The following is a 25,462-nucleotide window of genomic DNA, read 5'->3' on the forward strand; positions in this document are numbered from 1 at the left end:
CCGACCGGGGAAGCTCAACGAGCCCCCAGATGGCACGTGCGCCAGCGCGCAAGACGACTGCCTGAAAGCTATCCACAATGACCTCTGCCACCCGGGGGTCACCCGGCTCGCCCACTACGTCAAGGCCTGAAATCTGCCTTTCTCCACCGAGGAGGTAAAAGCAATCACCAGGGATTGCCCGATCTGTGCAGAGTGCAAACCGCACTTCTATAGACCAGACAGGGCCCACCTGGTAAAGGCCTCCCGGCCCTTTGAACGCCTGAGCATCAATTTCAAAGGGCCACTCACCTCGACCAATCGGAATGTGTACTTTCTAAACATAATAGACGAATTCTCCCGCTTCCCCTTTGCTATCCCGTGCCCCGATATGACCTCCCACACAGTCATTAGGGCCCTGCATAGCATCTTCACCCTGTTTGGTTTCCCCAGCTATGTACACAGCGACAGGTGTTCGTCCTTTATGAGCGACGAGCTGCGTCAGTACCTGCTCGACAAGGGCATCGCCTCGAGCAGGACTACCAGCTACAGCCCCAGGGGGAACGGGCAGGTGGAGACGGAGAACGCGACGGTCTAGAAGACCGTCCTACTGACCCTCCGGTCCAGGAATCTCCCGACCTCCCATTGGTAGGAGGTCCTCCCCGACGCGCTCCATGCTATTAGGTCCCTCCTATGCACAGCCACCAACCAGACCCCTCACGAGCGGCTATTTGTTTTTTCCAGGGGCACTACTACGGGGGTGTCGCTCCCAGCTTGGTTGAAGAAACCGGGCCCGGTTCTCCTCCGGAAGCACGTCCGGACCCACAAAACTGACCCACTCGTAGAGAGAGTGCTTCTACTCCACTCGAACCCTCAATATGCGTTCATCGAATACCCTGACGGCCGTCAGGACACTGTTTCCCTCCAGGACCTGGCGCCTGCAGGTTCCAGCTCCGACACTACTACTGCCGAGGTACCCCTCACACTACACCCCACCCAACCCCTGGTACCCCCACGCCTGCAGGTTCACGGCCCGTGCTCCGCGCCCCCGCACCTATGGTTTTCCGGCGCTCCCCGTCACCAGTCGAACCAGTCGGATACGAAGCTTGGACCGAATCACCCCCGGAGTCCGCCATGGTCCCCTCACCGACCGCCACCACCCAGCCACCAGAAGAGGCTGCAACCTCGGTGCTTCGCAGATCTCTGAGGATGACTCGACCGCCGGATCGACTCAATTTGTAGGCCCATCACCCCCGCTGGACTTGATTTTTTTTACAGGAGGTGAATCGCCACGGGTACACCGCCTCCATCTGTCCCAAGAATGTGTTGAGTTCCTTTGCCATATTTGGAGGTCTTTCCCATTTTGGGATTTGACTTGTCCATCCGTGGGTCCTGTACACAGTTAAGTCCCCCCATGAGCAGTTGGTGTTTCTCTATGTTGGGGATTTCCAGCATAGTCTTCTTTACAAATGCCATGCCGTCCCAATTGGGAGTGTACATGTTCACCAGGACTGCCGGTGCCCCATCTAGGACACCGCTGACCATGATGTACTGTCCTCCGGGTCTGTAACAGTCCTTGTCGCTATGAACATCGTCCTCTTATTTAACAGTATGGCTACCCCACTGGCCCTCGTCCCGTAGCAGGAAAGGTAGGTATGTCCCACCCAGCCCTTCCTCACTCGGTCCTTCTCTCTCAGGTGTGTCTCTTGGAGGAAGACTGTGTCAGTTTTCATACCTTTCAGGTGGGCGACGATGCTGGATCTCTTCACTGGGCTGATTAGCCCCCTGATGTTCCAGGTGACTATCCTGATGGGAGACTTTATTCCCCCTGCTTCTGTGGGATCAACCCTACTTGCCTGGTGGTTGCGCCCTTGCACTCCAGGGATTCCCTTTGTTAGGGGGCCGTCCGAAATGGCCGCAGTCGCTGTTCTCCCTATGAGGTTGAGTCCATGGGCTCTGTGGTGAATCACAATCTAGTCATTCACACTGTGTTATATTACATAGAACAGTACAGCACAGAACAGGCCCTTCGGCCCTCGATGTTGTGCCGAGCAATGATCACCCTACTCAAACCCTATACCCGTAACCCAACAACACCCCCCCTTAACCTTACTTATTAGGACACTACGGGCAATTTAGCATAGCCAATCCACCTAAGCCGCACATCTTTTGATTGTGGGAGGAAACTGGAGCACCCGGAGGAAACCCACGCACACACGGGGAGGACGTGCAGACTCCGCGCAGACAGTGACCCAGCCGGGAACCGAACCTGGGACCCTGGAGCTGTGAAGCATTTATGCTAACCACCATGCTAACCACCGTGCTGCCCTACAATACACATATTGTATGTGTTGTGTTCTTGTAAGCTCGGTATACGAGCAGGTGCGCAGCTCTGCCCATAGGGGGAGATGAGGAGGTTGCACTGGGCTCCACCCGTGGCTCCGCCCATGGTTCCGCCCATGGCTCCTCCCACTAACCGGAAGTATAAAGCTTTGCAGTCGTGAGCCTGCCTGCCAGTTCATCTCGTCGCAGGCAGGCTCTGTTGTAAGACTATTAAAACCACTGTTCACTTCCAACCACGTGTCTTGTGAATTGATGGTCACATCAGGCTCCAAGGTTTCCCTTTGTCCAGGGGCATCCAACATGGCCACCAGCTGTGTTTTCCATGATGGGTGAGCCCCTGCAGTCCACGGTTTCCCTTTGTTCAGGGACCATCCCAAGTGGTTGCCTACAGCGCCATTTTATTCCAAGTCACCACGTGTGGCCTGTTGTAGCCAGCCTGATGCCTCCTTTTTTTTAACCTATCTCTCCCTTGTGGTTTCCTATCCCCCCCATCATCTTTGCCCCCCTACCCTCTAGCTACGCATCCTCTTTCCTGTTTCTTCCCGTAGTTGTCCCCCTATGCCCAATGTCTGGCCCCACCCCTTTCCAGGCCTTGCTCCCTTGCGGGCAATGCGCCACAGTCTCTCTCCCCTGCACACTCCCCAGTGCTAGCTACCTCGCTAGTGTGGTGACCCCCCCTCCCAGGGCTAGTTGTTCGTCCTCCCATCGCCTGATACCTGGGCTCCCTGTCCGCCATTCCCCTCACCGCCTTTGCTTTGCTGTGTTCGTTCATACCACCCTCTCCTTCCACTCTCGTCCCCAGCGGAGACCAGGAGTGGAAAAACCAGGACAAGTAAATGACTGAACTGGCCGACTCACGAGATGGCGAAACCCGGGCTTCGCCAGAGCGAGAGGGACTGACCTGCCACACGAGAAGCCCCCCACACCAGGGGGTGGTGGGGAGGATGTTTCTTTCAAGAGAATTGAGAGAACATTGAACATAGAACTGTACACACAGTGCAGGCCCTTCGACCCACGATGTTGTGCCTAACTAGTCTGAAACGAGAAGAAAACAAAATCAGACATACAAGCTGCGGTGAAGGGTACAGTTGCCGTAGCTATGGTGACCAAGCATGTGGCTCTGGACAAAGCGGAAAAGAGACTGGAAGCTCAGGAAGAAACAATCAAGGAGCTGGAAAGGGCTGCAACAGACCAGTGCGACTGGATCATCGCCCTGGAAAAGGAGGTGGCCAGGCAGGTCATCATGCAAGGGAGCCTGAAGGGAAAAGTCAAGGACCAGGAGAACTGGTTGAGGCAGCAATACCTATGAATTGTGGGCGTACAGGATGGGATTGAAGGTAGGAACCCCACAGACTATATGGCCCAAGTACTGGGCAATCTGGTGGGAAGGGGTAGCATCCCCAACTCACGAGAAATTGACAGAGCTCACCAGTCACTTCACCCAAAGCCCAAAACCGGGGAAAAGCCACGAGCGGTAGATAGCAAGAGGCATCGGTAGCCGGACCGGGAATGAATTCTGAGCTGGGCCAGACAAACAGAAAACTGGTACTGGGAAGGCCACCGGATTCGGATTCATCACGATATTGAAGCCAATCTGGTCAAGCGCCATGCCGAATTTAATAGGGCTTTACAGAAATGGCATAGGATTTTGGATGCTGTACTCAGCAAGCTCTGGCTCACGTTCCAATACATATAAAGAAATTAACAATATAACACTTAAATTAATACAAAACTGTTTCAAAAGCAATAGTGTGCTGAATCTTTCAATCGTCTATTTGAACATAATCTCCAAGGCGCGAAACGGGCATGGGGACGACCAATTCGGGCCAGCACAGCGCTGGAGCGGTTCACGCCGCTCCAGCCTCCCTTCCCAGTGCCAAATGGGTGCCACGCCAACCTGCACATGCATGGGGGACTTTTTACGCGCGCCGGCCCCGACTCAATATGGCGTCAGTGTTCAGGGGGCGGCCGCGCAGGAATGTAGGCCCGGGGGGGCGAAGAGGCCGGCCCGCCGATCGGTGTGCCCCGATCGCGGGCCAGACCCTATCAGAGGCCCCCCCGGGAATGGAGGCCTCCCTCCACAGGCCGTTCCCCAACCTTTCGTGCAGAGTTCCTGTCGGCAGCGACCAGGGGTGAATGGCACCGGCGGGACTCTGTCATACCCGTGCGGCCGCTCGGCCCATCCGGGCCCCGCCGATTCCAGCGGCCCGCGTCAAACGCGCCGGTGCAAATGGCGCCAGTTCTCCGCACCTCAGAGAATTGCGCGCCAGCGTCGTGGCACGGTTGCGGCGATTCTCCGGGCACGCGCGGGACTCGGAGAATCTCCCCATGATGAGGTGGATTGGGATAACTTCAGCCAGCCAATATACCTGCTGGGAAAACATTATAATGACTGTGAGATGGAAACGTTATATTTAATATTTCTTCCTCTTTCCAGACAATGGACAGAAGATGAGAATCTGTGGGTTCAATATATATCTACCTTTCCAGCCACACGAACAGATGTGATAAATTTGCAGGACCAATTAGATCGGAAACTGCAACAAAGGCAAGCCCGGATGACTGGCGTTTGTCCTGTACGGCGGGAATTATATGCACAATGCCTTGGTAAGAGATGCCTCTATTCAACAATACAGAAATGAACTCTTAAGTTCTTTCATGATCTACAGATTTATGATTTACTTGCTTAATCTTTGGTCCAGGCAATATTCAAAGATCACGATCAAACTTTCCTATTTAGCATTAAAACATTTAATATTTAATATAATATTTAATCTCTCCTATATGTACACCTTTGTATTTTTTTGTATTTTTCAGTATACATACACGAATACGAAAACACTAAGTATCAATGACGGCGAAATCATACATGAGTAAGCCTAAAGGCTCTTTTGGTGATAATGCTGCGTGAATCATGCTCACATGCAACAGCCATGTCACTGATATCTGACATATTGATTTATGATATCACATATTTATGAATATGTTGAAAAAAATAAGTTAACGATCAAAGTGTGCCTCTTAATAACCAAGTTGACCTATTAATTATGATGATTGGGAGATGGCTCAATGTTGGAGAAAATGGTAGTTACAGAAAATCCGAGAAAGCCAACATTTTGCTGAATGTAACGCCAGTTTAATCAAGGAAGACTTTCTAAAGAGGTAGATCATTATATTTTGATTATGATAAATTTCCATGGATGGCAGGACCTTTGGAAAAGCAAGGTATGCAACTCTTGTTTTAAAATACTTTCGTACTGTCAAGAAAGTTGCCAAAGTTAGATATCTGGACCAGAGAGCTACTGGAGGAGGCCTATTCTTTGGCCTGCTGATACCTGTCGAGGGCAGAGTCTTTCCCATGGACTGTTGAAGACTTTAAATCCATGAAGCTTGTATATTTATCCAAGGACATGTTTAAATAGGACAGCTTATAAGTTTGTTTTAACAAAAGATCATAAAGTGGTATTCAACTTAAGATGCCATGTGGCCACCAGAAACTTCATTCAGCCAACTGTTGTGCTTGAGCAACCATTTGGACATTTGGGAGGGGCTTTCCAATGCAGAAAGTGTCTAGATTTGCAGTAGCCTGCTGTATGACTTTGAGGTCCAGCCCTTCCCACCACTTGACATGGCAAAGTGTAGCAGGAGGAGGGAAAGTTGGTGGGAGATTGGAAGACAGAATGAAGAGGAGAAAGAGCAGCACTGACCACTGGAACCTATAGCTTCCACGGTTCTTAGTGAATAATTCAATGAAGAACGCTTCACCTGAACCAACCCTCCCATTCCCCAATCCACCCAGAGTTCTGTGATCTTTATATCATCATCATTGCCACTATCATCTCCTTGTCTTCCTTGAACCCCAGCCATATCAAACACCAAATCGGCCCGCAGACGCCACTGACACTGCCCCCAGCTGCCACGAGGTCTCCACGGGCGCCGCCATCTTGGGCCCTGGACGCCACGTGCGGGTCATGAGCGCCGCCATCTTGGGGCCCCGGCTCCACGTGCGGGTCCTGGGCGCCGCCATCTTGGGACCCCGATTCCACGTGCGGGCCCTGGGCGGTGCCATCTTGGGCCAACACGGAAGGCCCTGCCAGCGATTACTCTGCCACCGAGGATGACCTGGAACTCTCGCCACGACTTGCTTCCATCACTCTCGACCAGTCGCGACCATGCTCGCTCGCCAAGACTACGACAACGATCCAGCTCAACGGACACAGGACGACATGCCTACTGGACTCTGGGAGCACGGAAAGTTTCGTCCACCCCGTCACGGTAAGATGCTGCGTGCTCCCCATCCACCCAGTTAAGCATAAAATCGAATTGGCCTCGGGTTCGCACTCCGTCCAAATCACCGGGTGCTGCATAGCGGACCTCACGGTCCAGGGGAGGGTTTTCAAAAACTTCAAACTCTTCATTCTCCCCCGTCTATGCACTCCAACACTCTTGGGCCTGGATTTCCAGTGCAACCTGCAGAGCTTGACCTTCCAATTCGGCGGCCCTATTCCCCCCCTTACTGTCTGCAGCTTTGCGTCCCTCAAATTGGACCCCCCTTTGTTTGCTAATCTCACCCCAGATTGTAAACCTGTCGTCACTCGGAGCAGACGATACAGTGCCCAGGACCGGACCTTCATTGGGTCTGAGGTCCAGAGGCTCCTTAAGGAAGGAGCAATCGAGGCCAGCAACAGTCCATGGCGAGCCCAAGTGTTGGTAGTTCGGACTAGGGAGATAAACCGGATGGTCATTGATTACAGTCAGACCATCAACAGGTTTACGCAGCTGGACGGGTACCCTCTCCCCCGTATTTCCGACCTGGTTAATAGGATCGCGAAATACAAAGTCTTTTCCATGGTGGACCTTAAGTCCGCCTACCACCAGCTCCCCATCTGCGCGAGTGACCACAAGTACACCGCGTTTGAGGCAGATGGGCGCCTCTACCACTTCCTCAGGGTTCCATTCGGTGTCACAAATGGGGTCTCGGTCTTCCAACGGGAGATGGACCGAATGGTCGACAAGCATGGGTTACGGGCTACCTTCCCGTACCTCGATAACGTCACCAGCTGCGGCCACGACCAGCAGGACCATGACATCAACCTTCAAAAATTCCTCCGAACCGCGAAACTCCTTAATTTAACCTACAATAAGGATAAGTGCGTGTTTAGCACCGACCGTCTAGCCATCCTCGGCTACGTAGTGCGTAACGGAGTGATAGGCCCCGATCCCGAACGCATGCGCCCCCTGATGGAACTCCCTCTCCCCAACTCCCTCAAATCCCTCAAACGCTGCCTGGGCTTCTTCTCCTATTACGCCCAGTGGGTCCCCAGTTACGCCGACAAAGCCCGCCCCCTCATCCAGTCCACCTCTTTTCCCCTGTCGATGGAGGCCCGCCAGGCCTTTAGCCGCATCAAAGCGGATATCGCAAAGACCACGATGCGTGCTATCGACGCGTCCCTCCCATTCCAGGTCGAGAGCGACGCGTCTGACGTAGCTCTGGCGGCCATCCTAAACTAAGCGGGCAGACCTGTGGCCTTCTTCTCACAAACCCTCCACGCTTCCGAAATCCGCCACTCCTCGGTGGAAAAGGAGGCACAGGCCATAGTCAAAGCTGTGCGATATTGGAGGCACTATCTGGCCGGCAGGAGGTTTACCCTCCTCACAGACCAACGGTCAGTAGCTTTCATGTTCGATAATGCACAGAGGAGCAAGATCAAGAACGACAAGATCTTGTGGTGGCGGATCGAGTTGTCCACGTACAACTACGATATCTTGTGTCATCCTGGGAAGCTCAACGAGCCTTCCGATGCCCTATCCCGCGGTACCTGCACCAGCACGCAGATTGACCGCCTCCGCTCCATCCAAACGGACCTCTGCCATCCAGGGGTCACCCGTTTTTACCATTTTATTAAGACCCGCAACCTGCCCTACTCCGTTGAGGAAGTCAGGACCGTCACCAGGGACTGCCACGTCTGCGCCGAGTGCAAACCGCACTTCTACCACCCCAAACGAGCGCATCTGATCAAGGCATCCCGCACCTTTGAACGTCTCAGTATAGACTTCAAGGGTCCCCTCCCCTCCAACAACCGTAACACATATTTCCTGAGTGTTATCGACGAGTCCTCCCGCTTCCCTTTCGCCATTCCCTGTCCCGACATGACCATAACAACCGTCATAAAGGCCCTCCTATCCATCTTCTCCCTGTTTGGTTACCCCGCGTACATCCACAGCGACCGGGGGTCCTCCTTTATGAGCGACGAACTGCGTCAATTCCTGCTCAGCAGGGGCATAGCCTCTAGCAGGACGACCAGTTATAACCCCCGGGGCAACGGTCAGGTCGAGCGGGAGAATGGCACCATTTGAAAGACCATCCTGCTGGCCCTACGGTCCAGAGATCTCCCTATCCCCGTTGGCAAGAGGTCATCCACTACGCCCTTCACTCAATCCGGTCTCTCCTCTGTACTACCACTAATCAAACACCTCATGAACGTCTATTTGTTTTCCCTAGGAAGTCATCCTCAGGATCCCCTCTCCCGACCTGGCTGGCCACTCCCGGGCCCATCTTGCTCCTGAAGCATGTGCGGGTGCACAAGTCCGACCCGTTGGTTGAGCGAGTCCAGTTACTCCACGCCAACCCACAGTATGCGTACGTGGAGTATCCCGACGGTCGGCAGGATACGGTCTCGCTCCGGGACCTGGCACCCGCCGGCGTGCGGCCCTCTCCTCTTCCATCAACAGCCCTCCCCCAACCCCAATTCCCCCCAGCGCCCCCCAGCGCCCCCACGACCCAGCGCATATACCCCCTCTTCCCCGATTACAGCGTCTCCACCACCGGCCCGGGGTACGGAGACACATCTACGACCGACGCTCCCGGAGGCAAGGACGACCATCGGCCCGACGTCACCGGCTCCACTGCGACGGTCCTCCAGAACACCACGGCCACCCGACAGTCTGATCGTGACCATCTGATGCAACCATGGGACTTTATTGGACTCTATTGTAATTTTTTTGTAGTATGTAGTATTGTTTATTTTTGCCACGAGCCAGTGGGCAGCCCATATCTTCGATTATCTCTACTCATATCACCAGTCCTCGGACCCCCCCTCTCTCTTCCCCTCACACACCCCCCCTCGCCTTCTTTCTCCACAGGGGGTGAATGTGGTGATATGAGTGGGAGCACTGCCATTGGTGCAGAGCATTGGTTTCCCATTGGCTCTGGCTGGTCATGTGCCTCTCGTCTGATTGGCTGGGACTAGTCATGTGACTGCTCACCAATTGGTCGAGAGGCAGGTAGACCCCGCCTCCGAGGCGGGGTATAAGTACCCAGGTTTCCCGGCGGTTGGCCTTTCTCTGTAGTCGACCACCGGGCTAACAACTAGCTGATTACCGGCTAGGTAGTGCCTCCAGTGCTGCACAGCTTCCACTGTGGCTTGTGCTTCCTTCGCGACCAAGGAGTTTCGGATCTTGGAAGCGTGGAGGGCTCTCGAGAAGAATGCTACTGGCCTGCCCGCCTGGTTGAGTGTGGTGGCCAATGCGACGTCTGATGCATCGCTCTCTACCTGGAAGGGTACGGACTCGTCCACCGCGTGCATTGTGGTGTTAATGATATCGGCCTTGATGCGGCTGAAGGCCGAGCCGGCCTCAGCCGTCAGGGGAAATGTAATGGTTTTATTAAGTGGGTGGGCTTTGTCCACATAGCTGGGGACCTCCTGGGCGTAGAAGGAGAACAGCCCCAGGCATCGTTTGAGGGCCTTGAGGCTGTGGGGAGGGAGGAATTCCGTGAGAGGGCGCATACCATCGGGGTTGGGCCCTAGGACTCCATTCTCCACGACGTAGCCGAGAATGGCCAGTCGTGTATTGTGGAAAAGGCACTTCTCTTTGTTGTATGTGAGGTTGAGGGATTGGGCGGCCTGGGGGAACCTCTGAAGGTTGGCGTCGTGGTCCTGCTGATCATGGCCGCAGATGGTAACATTGTCCAAGTACGGGTATGTAGCCCGCAAACCGTACTGGTCTACCATTCGGTCCATCGTTCTCTGAAAGACCGAGACCCCGTTAGTGATGCCGAAGGGGACCCTGAGGAAGTGGAAGAGTCAGCCGGCTGCCTCAAAAGCAGTGTAGTGGCGTTCTTCCGGGTGGATTGGGAGCTGGTGGGAGGCCGACTTCAGATAGACTGTTGAGAACACATGGTACTGTGCGATCGGTTTTTTAAATATAAATTTAGAGTACCCAATTCATTTTTTCCAATTAAGGGGCAATTTAGCGTGGCCAATCCACCTAGCCTGCACATCTTTTGGGTTGTGGGGGTGACCATGGGAAGAATGTGCAAACTCCACACAGACAGTGATCCAGAGCCAGGATTGAACCTGGGACCTTGGCGCCGTGAGACTGCAGGGCTAACCCACTGCGCCACCTTGCTGCCCCTGTGCGACCTGGTTGACCATCTCCGCGATGCAGGGGAGGGGGTACGTATCCAGTTGCGTAAACGGGTTAATAGTCTGGCTGTAATCTACAACCATCCGGTTCTTTTCCCCGAACCAGACGACCACCACTTGCGCTCTCCAGGGGCTGTTGCTGGCCTTGATGATCCCTTCACTCAACTGTCGCTGGACCTCCGACTTGATGAAAGCCATATCTTGGGAACTGTACCGCCTGCTCCTGGTGGCGATGGGCTTACAGTCGGGAGTGAGGTTGGCAAAGAGCAAAGGGGGGAGAACTTGAGGATCGCGAGGCTGCATACCGTGAGGGGGGGTAAGGGTCCACCAAACTGTAGGGTCAGGCTTCGGTGACTGCATTGGAAGTCTAATCCAAGCAGTAGGGGGGGTGCAGAGGTGAGGGAGGACGTGCAACTTAAAACGGCCGTAATCGGCGCCCTGCATCGCGAGGCTAGCGATGCTGTACCCCCGGATCTGGACCGAATGGGATCCGGAGGCAAGTGAGATGGTTTGGGATGCGGGAACAGCATCTTACCGTGTCCAGGTGAACAACACTCTCCGTGCTCCCGGAGTCGAAGAGGCAGGGGGTCTCATGCCTATTGACCTGGACGACCATCATTGAGTTTTTCAAATGCTTCGGCTGTGACTGGTCGAGGGTAACTGCGCCCAGCTGCGGATAGCCAGTGTGGACGGCGTTGTTGGGGTCACAAAATGGTGGCCCCCATGAGTTGCACATGTCAGGCTGGGTCGAAGATGGCGACCAAGATAGCCGCCTCACGAGTCACACGTGTCGGGCAGTGTTGGAGCCGGCGGACAAGATGGCCGCTCTCATGAGTCGGACGATGCTGATGATGCGTCTGAAGGGGGCGGTCCGGCCGGCACGCAGTCACCTTGCGGGTCTGCGGGCCTGTGAGTCCACGGGTCGGGCCTTGTGAGTATTCAATTTCTGGGCTTTAGGTAAGCCCAGACAGACTCTGGCAAGGTGTTCCTTTTTCCCCACAGTCACTGCACGTCGTAGTGGGGGCTGGGCAGCGCTGCCGGGTGTGTTGATCCTGACCGCAGAAGTAGCACTGCGGTTTCCCGGGTGGACTGGCAGCCGTGGGGCACAGGCCCGCGACGAAGTCAGGTCCAACTGGGGTCGCGACGATGGCGGCCACGAGGGGTTTGCCGGGTCCGCTGGGTTCTGGTAGGCCTCCTCTAACAAGGTAGCTAGCTTTCCCGTGTCCTGCAGGTCAGTGGTCCCGTTTTCCAGCAAGCAGTGCCTGATGTAGTTCGATCGGACCCCAGCCACGTAGGTGTCCCAAATCTGTAGGTTCATGTGTTCCTCCGCCGTCACATCCCGGTAGCTGCAGTTCATCGTGAGTAGGGTCAGTTTTTCCAGGTACTCATCTAGCGATTCCCCAGCGCGTTGACGGTGAGTCGTGAGGCGATGTCAGGTGTACACCTCGTTTAAAGACTTCACGTAATGCGCCTTGAGGGTTGCAACCGCCACCTTGTACGTGGCCGCTTTCTCGATCATCACAGAAATTTGATGGCTCACTCGAGCATGGAGGAGTCGCAGCTTGATGGTTTCAGTGGGAGGCGTTGTGAAAGAGTCGAGGTAGGCCTCGAAGCAGCGAAGCCAATGTTCGAAGATCTCCTTGGCTTCTGATGCACGCGCGTCGAGTTCGAGCTTATCTGGCTTTCGAGTGGCTTCCATGATGGTGTCTATGGATATTAAATTGTTATACCGTCAATTCACCTTGAGTCCGTGAGAACGAGTGAACATTAGGCTTTAATATCCATGAACTCGCCTGCCAGAGTCGGCTGTACAAACGAGTGCCACCCACAGGTGGCTGGAATATATACAGCCCCGGTGAGGGCAGAACCAGAGGCGGAGCCCTCCGAGGTTCCAGTACAGTACCTGGAAGTAGCCCGTATCATCACTTCCAGGTCATGGGTCACATCATATACAGACAATACAGACAGCTCATGCATTCGGTGAAGTACATTCACCACAGAACCGTTGTTAACCGTCTTGTGAATTGTTTAAAAATGTGGGCTGGATTCTCCGTTCTGGAGACTAAGTGCTGACTCCAGCGTAGTAGGTGTGGACTTTACAACAGTAAACCCGGCATCAACCCCTCACCGAGGCATTTCTGCAGCTTTTCACGATAGTCTGTGAGAACGAGCTTAGAGCGTGTAGTTAGTTGGTACAGAGTCACAGATGTTTACAGCATGGAAACAGGCCCTTCGGTCCAGCTTGTCCATACGGCCCTGTATTTTGTTAACTGTAGGTTTTGGGATAAGGTATTTTGGACAGGCAGTGTTTGTTTGTGGATGGTATCTGTGGGTTCTCCTTTGTCGAATCATCTGACTTGTCTTGGTTGTCATCATGGCTGAATTTCTTTACTTCACCTTTTCAGTGAACCTTGTTTGGTATCTCTCTGGGAAAGACCGACTCTGAAATAAGGAGTGATGGGAGACCTCCAATTCATTTGGTTACCTGGAATGTTTGGGGGTCTGAATGGTCCAGTAAAATGGTTGAGGGCACTTTCCCATCTTAAGAGCCTAAACTCCAATGTTGTTTCCTTGCAGGACATCCGCTTGCGTGTCAAGGTCTGGACCAGCATACGGAGGGTTTGGGTTGGGCAGGCTTTTTTACTCCAGTTTTGATAGCAGAGCCAGGGGGATGGCAATTTTAATTAATAATTGAGTTCAGTTCTCCTCCTTTCAGATTATGGGCAACCCCAGTGGTTGGTGTATTATTGTGTGTGGCTCTTGGTTGAACACGCCGATAGTCATGGTTAACGTTTATGCCCTAACTGGGATGTCACCAAGGAAAAGGATTTTGTGGAAGATGATTCTTGAGCAGGGTGTGTGGATAGTCTGGGTCATGTTGACGTGAAAAAGGAGGAGGTATTGGGTGTTTTAAAATACATTAAGCTAGATAAGTCTCCTGGGCCAGATGGGATTTACCCCAGAATACAGAGGGAAGCCAGGGAGAAATTGCTGAGGCCTTGACTGACATCTTTGTATCCTCATTGGCTACAGGTGAGATCCCAGAGGACTGGGGAATAGCTAATGTGGTACCACTGTTTAAGAATGGTAGCAGGGATAATCCAGGAAACTGTGGGCCAATGAGCCTCTTGTTGGTAGTAAGTAAATTATTGGAGAGCATTCTCAGGGTTTATACCCATTTGGAAACAAATGGGCACATTAGCGATTGACAAGCATGGTTTTGTGAAGGAAAGGACGTGCCTCACTAATGTGATTGTGTTTTTTGTGGAGGTGACAAAGATGATTGATCAGGGGAGGTTGGTGGATGTTGTTTATATGGACTCAGTTAAGCCTTTGACAAGGTGCCTCATGGCAGACTGGTACAAAAGGTGAAATCACACGGGATCAGAATTGAGGTGGCAAGATGGATACAGAACCGGTTCAGTCACAGAAGGCAGAGGGTAGCAGTAGAAGGGTGTTTTTCTGAATGGAAGGTTTTCCACAGGGAATTGTGCTGGGGCCTCTTGTTGTTTGTAATATACATAAACAATTGGGAGAAAATGTAGCTGGTCTAATTAGTAAGTTCGCAGATGACACCATGGTTCATAGAGTGGCAGACAGTGTTGAGGATTGTCAGAGAATACAGTTTTGGACATAGATAGGTTGGAGACCTGGGCAGAGAAATGGCAAACAGTTTAATCTAGACAAATGTGAGATAATGCATTTTGGTAGGTCTAACATAGAGGGGAAATATACAGTAAATGGCAAAACTCTTAGGAAGTTAGAAAGTCAGAGAGATCTGGACATACAGGTCCACAGATCTTTGACAGCGGCAACATGGGTGGACAAGGTAGTCAAGAAAGTATACGGAATGCTTGCCTTCATTTGATGGGGCATTGAGTCTAAAAACTGGCAAGTCATGCTACAGTTGCATAGAACCTTGCTAAGGCTGCACTTGGAATATTGTGCACAATTCTGTTCACCACATTACCAGAAGGATGTGGGGGCTTTGAAGAGGGTGCAGAGGAGGTTTACCAGGATGTTGCCTGGTCTGGAGGGTGTTAGCTATGCGGAGAGGATAAGTAGACTTGGACTGTTTTCATGAGAACCACGGAGGTTGAAGGGCGACCTGATAGAGGATTATGAGGGGTATGGATAGAGTTGATGGGCAGGCATTCTTTCCCAGGGTGGAGGAGTCAGTCTCTAGGGGGCTTAGGGTTAAGGTCCGTGGGACAAAGCGCGAGGCAGGTTTTTTACACAAAGGGTGAGTGCCTGGTTCGCATTGCCAGGGGAGGTTGTGGAAGCAGATACATTAACGGAGTTCAAAAGGTATCTCAACAAATACATGGTTAGGATGGGTATAGAGGGAAATGGCACTAAGATGTGCTGAGACTTTGGCTAAGGGTGGTATCATGACCAGTTCAAATTTGGAGGGCCAAAGGGCCTGTTCCTGTGCTGTATTGTTCTTGACGTGAATGTTTTCAAATCTCTCTTAAACTGTGTCTTCAACGTTGACACGAGCAAGCTGGTCTTAGGAGGCAACCTGAACTGCGTTTTGGACCCTAATTTCAATTGTTCCAAACCTAAATCCCTTGTCCATCTGGGATGGCCAGGGCTTTGCCCTCTTTTATGGCACAGATGGGAGGGAGGTGGGTCCCTGCTGTTTTTTGCACCCAAACAGGATTTTTACTTTTTTCTCACATGTCCATCATCCATATTCCTACATTGATTTTTAAAGTTTTTGATAGGGCTCTCCTCTCTCTGACCACGCTCCATATTTTGTCGATCTACTGTTAAGAGTCCGGCCCTGTCCAATGCCCACTCTGAAGACTAGACACTACTCTGCTGGTAGGCAATAATGTTTATGTGTGTCTTTCTACCTCCATCGAGGATCCCTCGGATGCGCAATATCTATTTGAGATTCTCGGGAGATTTGGATTGGCTATAAATTTGCCTCTCGGATTCATTTGTTGTATAATATCCCTCCTACCAACATTCGCACAAACACTCTACACTTAGATTGCATCCTCTTAAATAGGGCACTAGACAGGGCTGATCTCTTTCCCACTTTTGTTTGCCTTGGCGATAGACCAAGACAGCCTTGGCAGTATAGCGTTGAGTGCCTCTAGTCAATGGAGGGGTAGAGCTCAGTTGAGCTCATTACCTTTCCGCGTTTCTAAGACTAGTTTCCGTTATTTGGGGATCCGGGTGGCCCATTATTGGGTCTCACTTCAGAAATTAAGCTACTCAAGTCTGATTTAGTGTGTTAGAGTGGATCTACAAAGATGGAACAATCGCCTTCTGTCTCTAGCAGGTACAATCCAAACAATTAAAATGAATGAATGAGAAAAGGAAACGTAACACAAGCTGCTGATAATCAGCTGTGGTGGAAAGAGTCCCTTAATTGACCAGATAAGTGACTCAATTGACCTCTGTGCAAGAGGGCCATCTGCCACCTTGCTCAATGCTGGTAAGGTGGTGGCCGGAATTTTCTGTCTTTCCCCACAGCATGATTTCCGGTGTTGGAGGCGGCTTGCCAATGGCTGTCGTCTTGATCTTCTGGTCGTGCTAAAGACTGGCAAATTGCATGGCTCACCTGATCGAACCCAAGTCCTCAGCGCCGTGAGGAGCAGTGCTAACCACTGTGCCACCATGCTGCCCTAATGTATTGGAATTTAATACTTGCGTTGTTTTGCACTGGATTCCATTCTATTATTTCCAAATCAGACTAACAATGCAAATAATGACTTCTGACTACCTGGAAGGTTTGTTTTTCAATCAAACAGATGTCAGAGTTCCAAAGATTGACCCAATCAGAGTGTAGTTTTAATAAGGATGATATTTAACTTGTTTTTACATGATACATAAAGAAGGGCGTCTATGGATTGAGTTAATTTGCTACTGTGTAGGAAAGGTTAAATAAATCAAACTTTCAAGTTTTGTAAAGATTGTAAAGATTACAAAAGAGTTTTTGTAAGGCTTTTTCACATATGTTAATATGGTAGTGGTTAATTCTGGAAACTGTGATTATTTTAGTACAGTGTTTGATTTGAATTATTTTACAGATGAGCTCATTAGACAGGTCACCATCAACTGCCCAGAACGTGGATTGTTGCTTCTTAGAATTCGTAATGAAATTGTCATGACTCTCGAGACTCATGAGAACTTGTATGAAAGCAGTGTTGCATTTGGCTTGAGGAAAGCTCTGCAAGGAGATCTAGAAAAGATTCACCTGCGAAATCAAGTGAGTTATTACTAGTGTTAGAGTTCTTCCTTTTGAGGCAGCACGGTGGCGCAGTGGTTAGCACTACTGCCTCACGGCGCCAAGGTCACAGGTTCGATCCCGCCTCTGGGTCACTGTCCGTGTGGAGTTTGCACATTTTCAGGTGTCTGTGTGGGTTTTGCACCCACAACCCAAAAGATGTGTAGGGTAAAAGCAAATTACTGTGGATGCTGGAATCTGAAACGAAAGAGGAAATGCTGGAAAATCTCAGCAGACCTGACAGCATCTGCAGGGAGAGAAAAGAGCTAATGTTTCAAGTCCGATGACTCTTTGCCAAAGTTGAGGCTGCAGATGTGCAGGGTAAGTGGATTGGCCATACTAAATTGCCCCTTAATTGAAAAAAATGAATTGGGTACTCTAATTTATAAAGAAAAATTTTAAAAATAGTTCCCATTTTCCCATTTCTTTTTGATCAATTTTATTATTTTTGGCCCAGTGACCCATAATCAGAATGTGCTTTTGAAGCAGTGGGCTGAAGCTGAGGCAGTTTGCTAGTCAGGACAGTGTATTCCAGGATTTGTTTTTTTTTGAAGAAGAGAATACAGATTCGTCAGCACCGAGGGAATCTTAACATCGGAATATAGAAAAGAGGAGCAGGAGGCCATTCAGCCCTATGAGCCTGCTCCGCCATTCATTATGATCATGGCTGATCTACCAACTCAGTAGCCTGATCCCGTTTTCCCCCATATCCTTTGATCCCCTTTGCCCAAGTGCTATATCTAACTGTTTCTTAAAAACATACAATGTTTTGGCCTCAACTACTTTCTGTGGTAGTGAATTCCACAGGCTGACCACTCTCTGGGTGAAGAAATTTCTCCTCATCTCTGTCCTAAACAGTCTATCCCATATTCTCAGACTGTGACCTCTGGTTCTGGATGAACCCACCACCGGGAACATCCTTCTTGCATCTTTCCTGTCTGGTCGCCTCCTATTCGAAGTTTTTGGTTTCTATGAAACCCCCCTGATTCTTCTGAACTCCAGTGAATACAATCCTAACCAACCCAATATCTCCTCATACGTCAGTCCTGCCATCCCAGGAATCGATCTGGTAAACCTTCGCTGCACTCACTCTAGAGTAAGAATATGCTTCCTCCGATAAGGAGACCAAAATTGCACACAATATTCCAGGTGTGGGCATCCCTGCTCCTGTACTCAAAACCTTTCGCTATGACAGCCAACATACCATTTGCCAACTTTACTACCAGCTGCACCTGCATGCTTACCTTCAGTGACCGGTGTACGAGGACACCCAGGTCTCGTTGCAATTTCCCCTCTCCTAATTTATATCCATTCAGATAATAATATGCTTTCCCCTTTCTACTACCAAAATGGAAACCCTCACATTAAACTATTCATTTGCCCACTCACCCAACTTGTTCAAATCACACTGAAGGATCTCTGGTTCCTCCTCACAGCTCACTCTCTCATTCAGCTTTGTGTCATCTGCAAATTTGCAGACATTACATTCAGTACCCTTATCTAAATCATTAATATATATATAGTGAATAGCTGGGATCCCAACATCGATATCTGCAGTACCCCATTAGTCACTGCTTGCTATTTGGAAAAAAAGACCTGTTTAGTCCCACTCTTTATTTCCTGCCTGTCTGCCAATCAGTTTTCTATTCATCTCAATACACTACCCCAAATCCCATGCACTTTAAAATTACACACATCTCTTATGTGTGACTTTGTTGAAAGCTTTCTGAAAGTCCCAGTAAACCACATCCACCGGCTCCCCAGCGTCAGGTTACATCCTCAAAGTATTCCAGTAGATTTGTCAAGCATGATTTCCCATTCATAAATACATACTGACTCTTTCCGATCCTGCCACTGTTTTCCCAAATGCTCTGCTATAGAATCTTTGATAATGGATTCTAGCATTTTCCCCTCAACCAGTGTCAGGCTTACTAGTCTATAATTCCATTTCCTCTCTACCTCCCTTTTTATTTATTTATTTTTTATTTTTTAAAGACATTTTATTAGGGAATTTATAGTTTTTATAATAATAAAAATAACCACAATATGAACATAGTATATAAGATATTTCCATCCCTGACATGTTCCAAAACGTCAGCCTCTCCCGCCCCATGGACTCCCGGCTCTTCCGACACTTCAAAGATCGCCACCTCTGGACTTGGCACCACCCTTGTTTTAAGTACCGTGGACATGACATCAGCGAAACCTTGCCAAAATCCTCTAAGTTTCGGGCATGCCCAAAACATTTGCTGGTCCTCCCGCGCGCCTCGCACACCTGTCCTCTATCCCAAAGAACTTGCTCATCCGGGCCACCATCATGTGTGCCCAGTGAACTACCTTAAATTGTATCAGGCTGAGCCTGCCACATGATGAGGATGTGTTAACCCTGCCGAAGGCATCTGCCCACAGACCCGCCTCTATCTCTCCCCCTAGCTCATCTTCCCACTTGCCCTTTAGCCCCTCTATCTGAGTTTCCTCCAACTCCTTAAGCTCTTTGTAGATATCCGATACCTTCTCCTTTCCCACCCCTGTACTGGAAACTATCCTGCCTGTATCCCGAGTGGCAGCAGGAGTGAAAAGGTAGGAACCTGCCTTCTCAAACAATCCCGTACCTGCAGATACCTAAACCCATTCCCTGCTGGCAGTTCAAATTTCTCCTCCAAATCCTTCAAACAGGGGAAGCTCCCATCTATAAATAAATCTCCCATCCTCTTGATCCCTGCTCTCTGTCATCTCTGAACCCTCCATCCAGCCTTCCCGGTGCGAACCGATGATTATTGTAAATCAGGACCCAGACCGATGCGCCCTCCATTCTCCTATATTTCCTCCATTGCCCTCAGACTCTCAGGGCCGCCACCTCCATCGGGCTTGTGGAGTACCGGGCTGGCGAGAACAGCAGAGGTGCCGTTATCAATGCCCCCAAACTTGTGTTCTTACACGATGCCACCTCTACACATTACCACACCGACCGACCCCCCCTCCCACTACCCACTTCTAATCATGGTTTTATTTGCCGGCCAGTAGTAGTTACAAACGTTCGGCGCTGCCAGCCCACCCTCCCACTGGCTACACTCCAACAATACTTTCTTCACTTGCAGGTTTTACTCGCCCATACAAAGCCCGAAATCACCCTAATTACCCGTTTAAAAAAGGACCTCGGGATAAAGATAGGGAGGCACTGAAAAATGAATAGAAATCTGGGTGGACCGTAATTTTCACGGTCTGTACCCTCCCTGCCAGTGACAGTGGGAGCATGTCCCATCTCCTAAAGTCTTCCTTCATTTGCTCTACAAGCTGGGACTAATTTAGCTTGTGCAATGTCTCCCATTCCTGTGCCACCTGGATTCCCAGATAGCAAAAGCTCCTTCCTACCATTCTAAACGGCAGCTCTCCCAGTCGTCTCTGCTGCCCCCTCAACTGGATCGCGAACATCTCACTTTTCCCCATATTCAATTTATACCCGAAAACCGACCAAATTCCTCTCAATTCCTCCCAAGGCGTTAGTGAATGGGATAAGTAGAGATTATATCCCAGTTCCATTTTAAAAAGTACAGTTGGAGCGTGATTTACTATCGGGCACAGTAGTTGTCAGTGCGGTTAAGAAGTTACGAGTAGATAAAGAAGACTTAGTTATGGGGAAATCATCTGGCAGGATGGAAGGTTGTAGCTTCTCCCATGATTACAGAAAGTCCGAGGGAAGATAAAGTGACATAACAGTTACAGGAACAGTTTCCAGATATTTTTCTGTCATGTGTGTTAACCAGGGCATGTCTAAACTAAAGTCCACCACCAGAAATGGGTAGAATAGTTAAAACTGTCATTCACGATGAGGAAGATTTAGGGCAGCACGGTAGCATAGTGGTTAGCATAAATGCTTCACAGCTCCAGGGTCCCAGGTTCGGTTCCCGGCTGGGTCACTGTCTGTGCGGAGTCTGCACGTCCTCCCCGTGTGTGCGTGGGTTTCCTCCGGGTGCTCCGGTTTCCTCCCACAGTCCAAAGATGTGCGGGTTAGGTGGATTGGCCATGCTAAATTGCCCGTAGTGTCCTAAAAAGTAAGGTTGGGGGGTGTTGTTGGGTTACGGGTATAGGGTGGATACGTGGGTTTGAGTAGGGTGATCATTGCTCGGCACAACATCGAGGGCCGAAGGGCCTGTTCTGTGCTGTACTGTTCTATGTTAAGTGTTTGATAGGACTTCATTCATTGAGGCTCAGGAGGTGAACCCAGAGTTACATAGATTCGCAATCAGCTGTCACAGAAGTTGAGGCTGAAGGGGTTCAGACTGCTATTATGTTAAGAACGGGGTTCTGATGAGGAAATGTAGACATCCTCTTAGACCTGCGGACGAGGAATGGACAGTTGTTCATCAGATAGTGGTACTGCCCAAATATTGTACATTGTGAGAAGCACATGAGATAACAATAGTGGGAAATTGGAAAACCGTGGCAACCGGTCCACAGCAGGCACCATTTCCCTGGCCCTACACTCATCCCTAGAGCATCACGGCAACAAGGACACCTACATCAGACTCCTATTTATTGACTACAGCTCCGCCTTCAACACCATAACCCCAGCCATGCACATGTCAAATATCCAAAACTGAGGACTTGGCTCCCCACTCTGCAACTGGATCCTCGATTTTCTGACTAACAGACCACAATCAGTAAGAATGAACACCAACACCTCCTCCACAATAGTCCTCAATACTGGGGCTCCGCAAGTCTGTATACTTAGCCCCCTACTCTACTCCCTGTACACACACGACTGCGTGGCAAAACTTAGTTCCAACTCCATCTACAAGGTTGTTGACGATACGACCATTGTGGGCCGGATCTCGAGTAATGACGAGTCAGAAAACAGGAGGGAGATAGAGAACCTGGTGGAGTGGTGCAGCGACAAAATCTCTCCCTCAATGCCAGCAAAACTAAAGAGCTCGTCATTGACTTCAGGAAGCAAAGTACTGTACACATCCCTGTCAGCATCAACGGGGCCGAGGTGGAGATGGTTAGCAATTTCAAATTCCTAGGGGTGCACATCTCCAAAAGTCTGTCCTGGTCTACCCACGTCGTGCTACCACCAAGAAAGCACAACAGCGCCTATACTTCCTCAGGAAACTAAGGGATTTCGGCATGTCCACATTAACCCTTACCAACTTTTACACATGCACTCATAGAAAGCATCCTATCTGGCTGCATCACAGCCTGGTATGGCAACTGCTCGGCCCAGGACCGCAAGAAACTTCAGAGAGTCGTGAACACTGCCCAGTCCATCACACGAACCTGCCTCCCATCCATTGACTCCATATACACCTCCCGCTGCCTGGGGAAAGCGGACAGCATAATCAAAGACCCTTCCCAACCGGCTTACTCACTCTTCCAACTTCTTCCATCGGGCAGGAGATACAGAAATCTGAGTACACGCATGAACAGGCTCAAAAACAGCTTCTTCCCCGCTGTTACCAGATTCCTAATTGACCCTCTTATGGACTGACCGCATTAACACTACACCCTGCATGCTTCATCCGATGCCAGTACTTATGTACTGGCATCGTATACATTGTATACCTTGTGTTGCCCTATTATGTATTTTCTTTTATTTACTTTACTTCCCATGTACTTAATGATCTGTTGAGCTGGTTGCAGAAAAATACTTTTCACTGTATCTCGGTACATGTGACAATAAACAAATCCAATCCAATCCAATTCAGGCATCAGTCAACAGTCATTTCTCCTGGCCAGCACTGTATAAGGACGTAGTGCAATTCTGTAGAATCTGTCATACCTGTCAGACAATAGGTAGACCATAACATGTGATCAGACCAGCACCTTTGATGCCACACCAGTGTTTGATAAATCATTTAGTTGGGTATTTGTTGATTGTGTAGGCTTATTTCGTAAAATGAGGGCAGGGAATCAGTGCATTCTTAGGGTCATGGATATGACCACCCATTTTCCCGAAGTTATACCTTTAAGAAAACTTACAACTAAGATAGGAATGGAAACGATGATGCAGTTCTTTACATAGTATTTCTAAGGGTAGACCATAGTATCTGACTGGGGTTCTAACTTTATGTCTAAAATTTTCCCGGGCATAATTTGTAGTTTAGGTATCAAGCAACTAATGCGACCGCCTATCACCCATAACCTCAAGGAGCTTTGGAGAGATAGCATCAGACTCTCAAAACCATGATTCAGGCCTGTTGCTGTGAATATCTAAGCGATTGTGACAAGGGATTGGATTTTTGACTTTTTGTCATCAGGGATCCATGAATTAATCTACTTGGTTTAGCCCATTTGAATTGCTTCATGGCATGGGTCCATTAAAGTTGATGAAAAATAAGTTTCTAAAACAAAAGGACAAATTCTCCATGATAGATTATGTGTCCACGTTCCTGGAAAGACTCCTAGGAGCTTCTCAATTAGCCCAAGAGCATTTAAAGGTTTCGGGAGCAAGAATGAAAATGTGGACAGACAAACATGGCAGGTCCAGAACATTGCAAGCTGGAGATGAAGGATTGGTATCGTTGCCTATGCAGGGTGAACCTCTGAAAGCAAAATTCAGCGGTCCCTTTAAGTTAGTTATGAGAGTGAGTTGGGTGACTTATCTATTCGATTCTCCAGACCAGAGGAAAAATGACCGATTGCACCACATAAATATATTGAACAAATATCATCGTGGAGAGGAAAATAGGAAGGAACAAGTATGTCAGATGGTAGAAGTCATGGAAGAGGACAGAGATGGGACGAGTGAGATAGGAGAAGAGATCGACAGTTCACAAAGTGACCCTCCTGTGGTGTGACTAAAAAATACGGTAATACTAGAACAGTATACTGAGTTTGCCTAATTAAAAGAGCAACAAAAAGACCTTATAAGGATGGTGAAAAAGTATAAGCAGATTTGTAGGGACACACCAGGGTGCACTATATTAACTGATCATGATGTAGACGGAAGTGGCCCCAACCCAATAAAACAACATCCATCTCGACTGAACCCACAGAAACTAGCTCAGAGAGGGCAGAAATCCAATCCGTATTGGGCCTATTGCGGGAACGAGCAAACATGGTGTGGTACGCAGAATGCCAAACACATTTGAGAAACTGAAGGTCATACTGGTAAAAAAACCAATGTTGGGGGCCCCAGATTTTTCCAAACCCTTTAAAATGGCCACAGATGCCATGACCTGATGGTGGGGCAATGCTAATACTGGAATAGAGAGTCCGATGGGATGCTTGAAAAAAAAAACGAAGTCCATGCCAAAGAAAGTACTCCACCATTGAGAAGGAAGCCTTAGCATTATGCTAGCCCTTCAACATTTTGAAGTATATGTCCGACATGACATTAAACAAAGCTTAGTCTATACGGACCATAATCAGCTTGCGTTTCTAGAATCATTTTAAACTTGGAAGGCAAGATTCTTCCGTTGGAGTTTATTGTTGCAACCCTTTCATGTTAAAATTGTATATATTTCTGGAAAGGACAGTATTATTGTGAATGTGTTGTCATGGGTTTAAATGGTGATAAGTGGCAGATATAAGAATTGGAGGACTTGGATAGTAGGAAAAAAGGATGAACGGATGTATTTTTTGTGTTCTGTGTCACATACCTTGGTATGAAACGTTCCTGCCATGATGTTTCGTCCCTCTAAAGGGGGAAGTATGCTAGTCCTTCCTTTTGATTTCACTTGTTCTCATTTCTTTTGTTTTATTTAATTATTTTTGGTCCGTGGACTTATAATTGGAATGCGCCTTAAGCTGAGATAGTCTGCTAATCAGGATATTGTGTTTCAGGATTTGTTTTTGGAGAGGAGAATACAGACTCATCAGAGCCAAGGGAATCTTAGGAACCAGCTTTGGAGCAAGTTGGTTCAATTGACTGGCTATCAATCTGTGGGTTACCCAGGGACAGTACTCTGGCTGAGAACAGTTGATGATTGGTTCTTGCATGATGCTTCTTCAATAACAGGGCAGAAGTGATCAGATCTTGAAAGAAAAGGATCTCTCTCTCCCTCTTTCTCTGCTGAAGTAAAGGACTGCTTTATTTTTCTAAAACCAGAGAGTATCTGTTGCATCTTTACTATATAGTACCAGCCTCCCCGGACAGGCGCCGGAATGTGGCGACTAGGGGCTTTTCACAGTAACTTCATTGAAGCCTACTCATGACAATAAGCGATTTTCATTTTTCATTTCATTCATATAGTTGAGATAATCTTGAATTTACAAAGAATGCAGGCTACTTTGCCAGAGAAAGCCTCTCAAGCTTGGAAGGAGGAAGCATCGAAGTGAAAGCTTGTATTCTGTAAAGACTTTGGGCGGGATTCTCCGTTAGCCGACGCTGAAATCGTGGCATGCGATCAGGCGGAGAATAGCTTTCGACACCAAAGTCACGGCAGGCGCCGGTTTGACACAAAATTGCGATGCTCTGTCACCTCAAACGGGGTCATTGCGATGCATGCTGCGCATACTTTAAACAATGTTTGCA

General features: G+C 49.4%; 1 protein-coding gene across 1 annotated transcript in view; it reads left to right on the forward strand.

Annotated features, from left to right (window-relative positions):
- Positions 1 to 25,462, forward strand: part of LOC119966822 (axonemal dynein light intermediate polypeptide 1-like) — a 66,421-nt gene that overhangs the window by 33,403 nt on the left and 7,556 nt on the right. The window contains exons 3-4 of the mRNA XM_038798795.1: positions 4,757 to 4,926; positions 16,790 to 16,968. Coding sequence (XP_038654723.1) covers positions 4,757 to 4,926; positions 16,790 to 16,968 — 349 coding nt within the window. The remainder of the gene's footprint in view (positions 1 to 4,756; positions 4,927 to 16,789; positions 16,969 to 25,462) is intronic.

The sequence above is a fragment of the Scyliorhinus canicula genome, chromosome 6 (assembly GCF_902713615.1).
Source record: "Scyliorhinus canicula chromosome 6, sScyCan1.1, whole genome shotgun sequence".
Classification (NCBI taxonomy): Eukaryota; Metazoa; Chordata; class Chondrichthyes; order Carcharhiniformes; family Scyliorhinidae; genus Scyliorhinus; species Scyliorhinus canicula.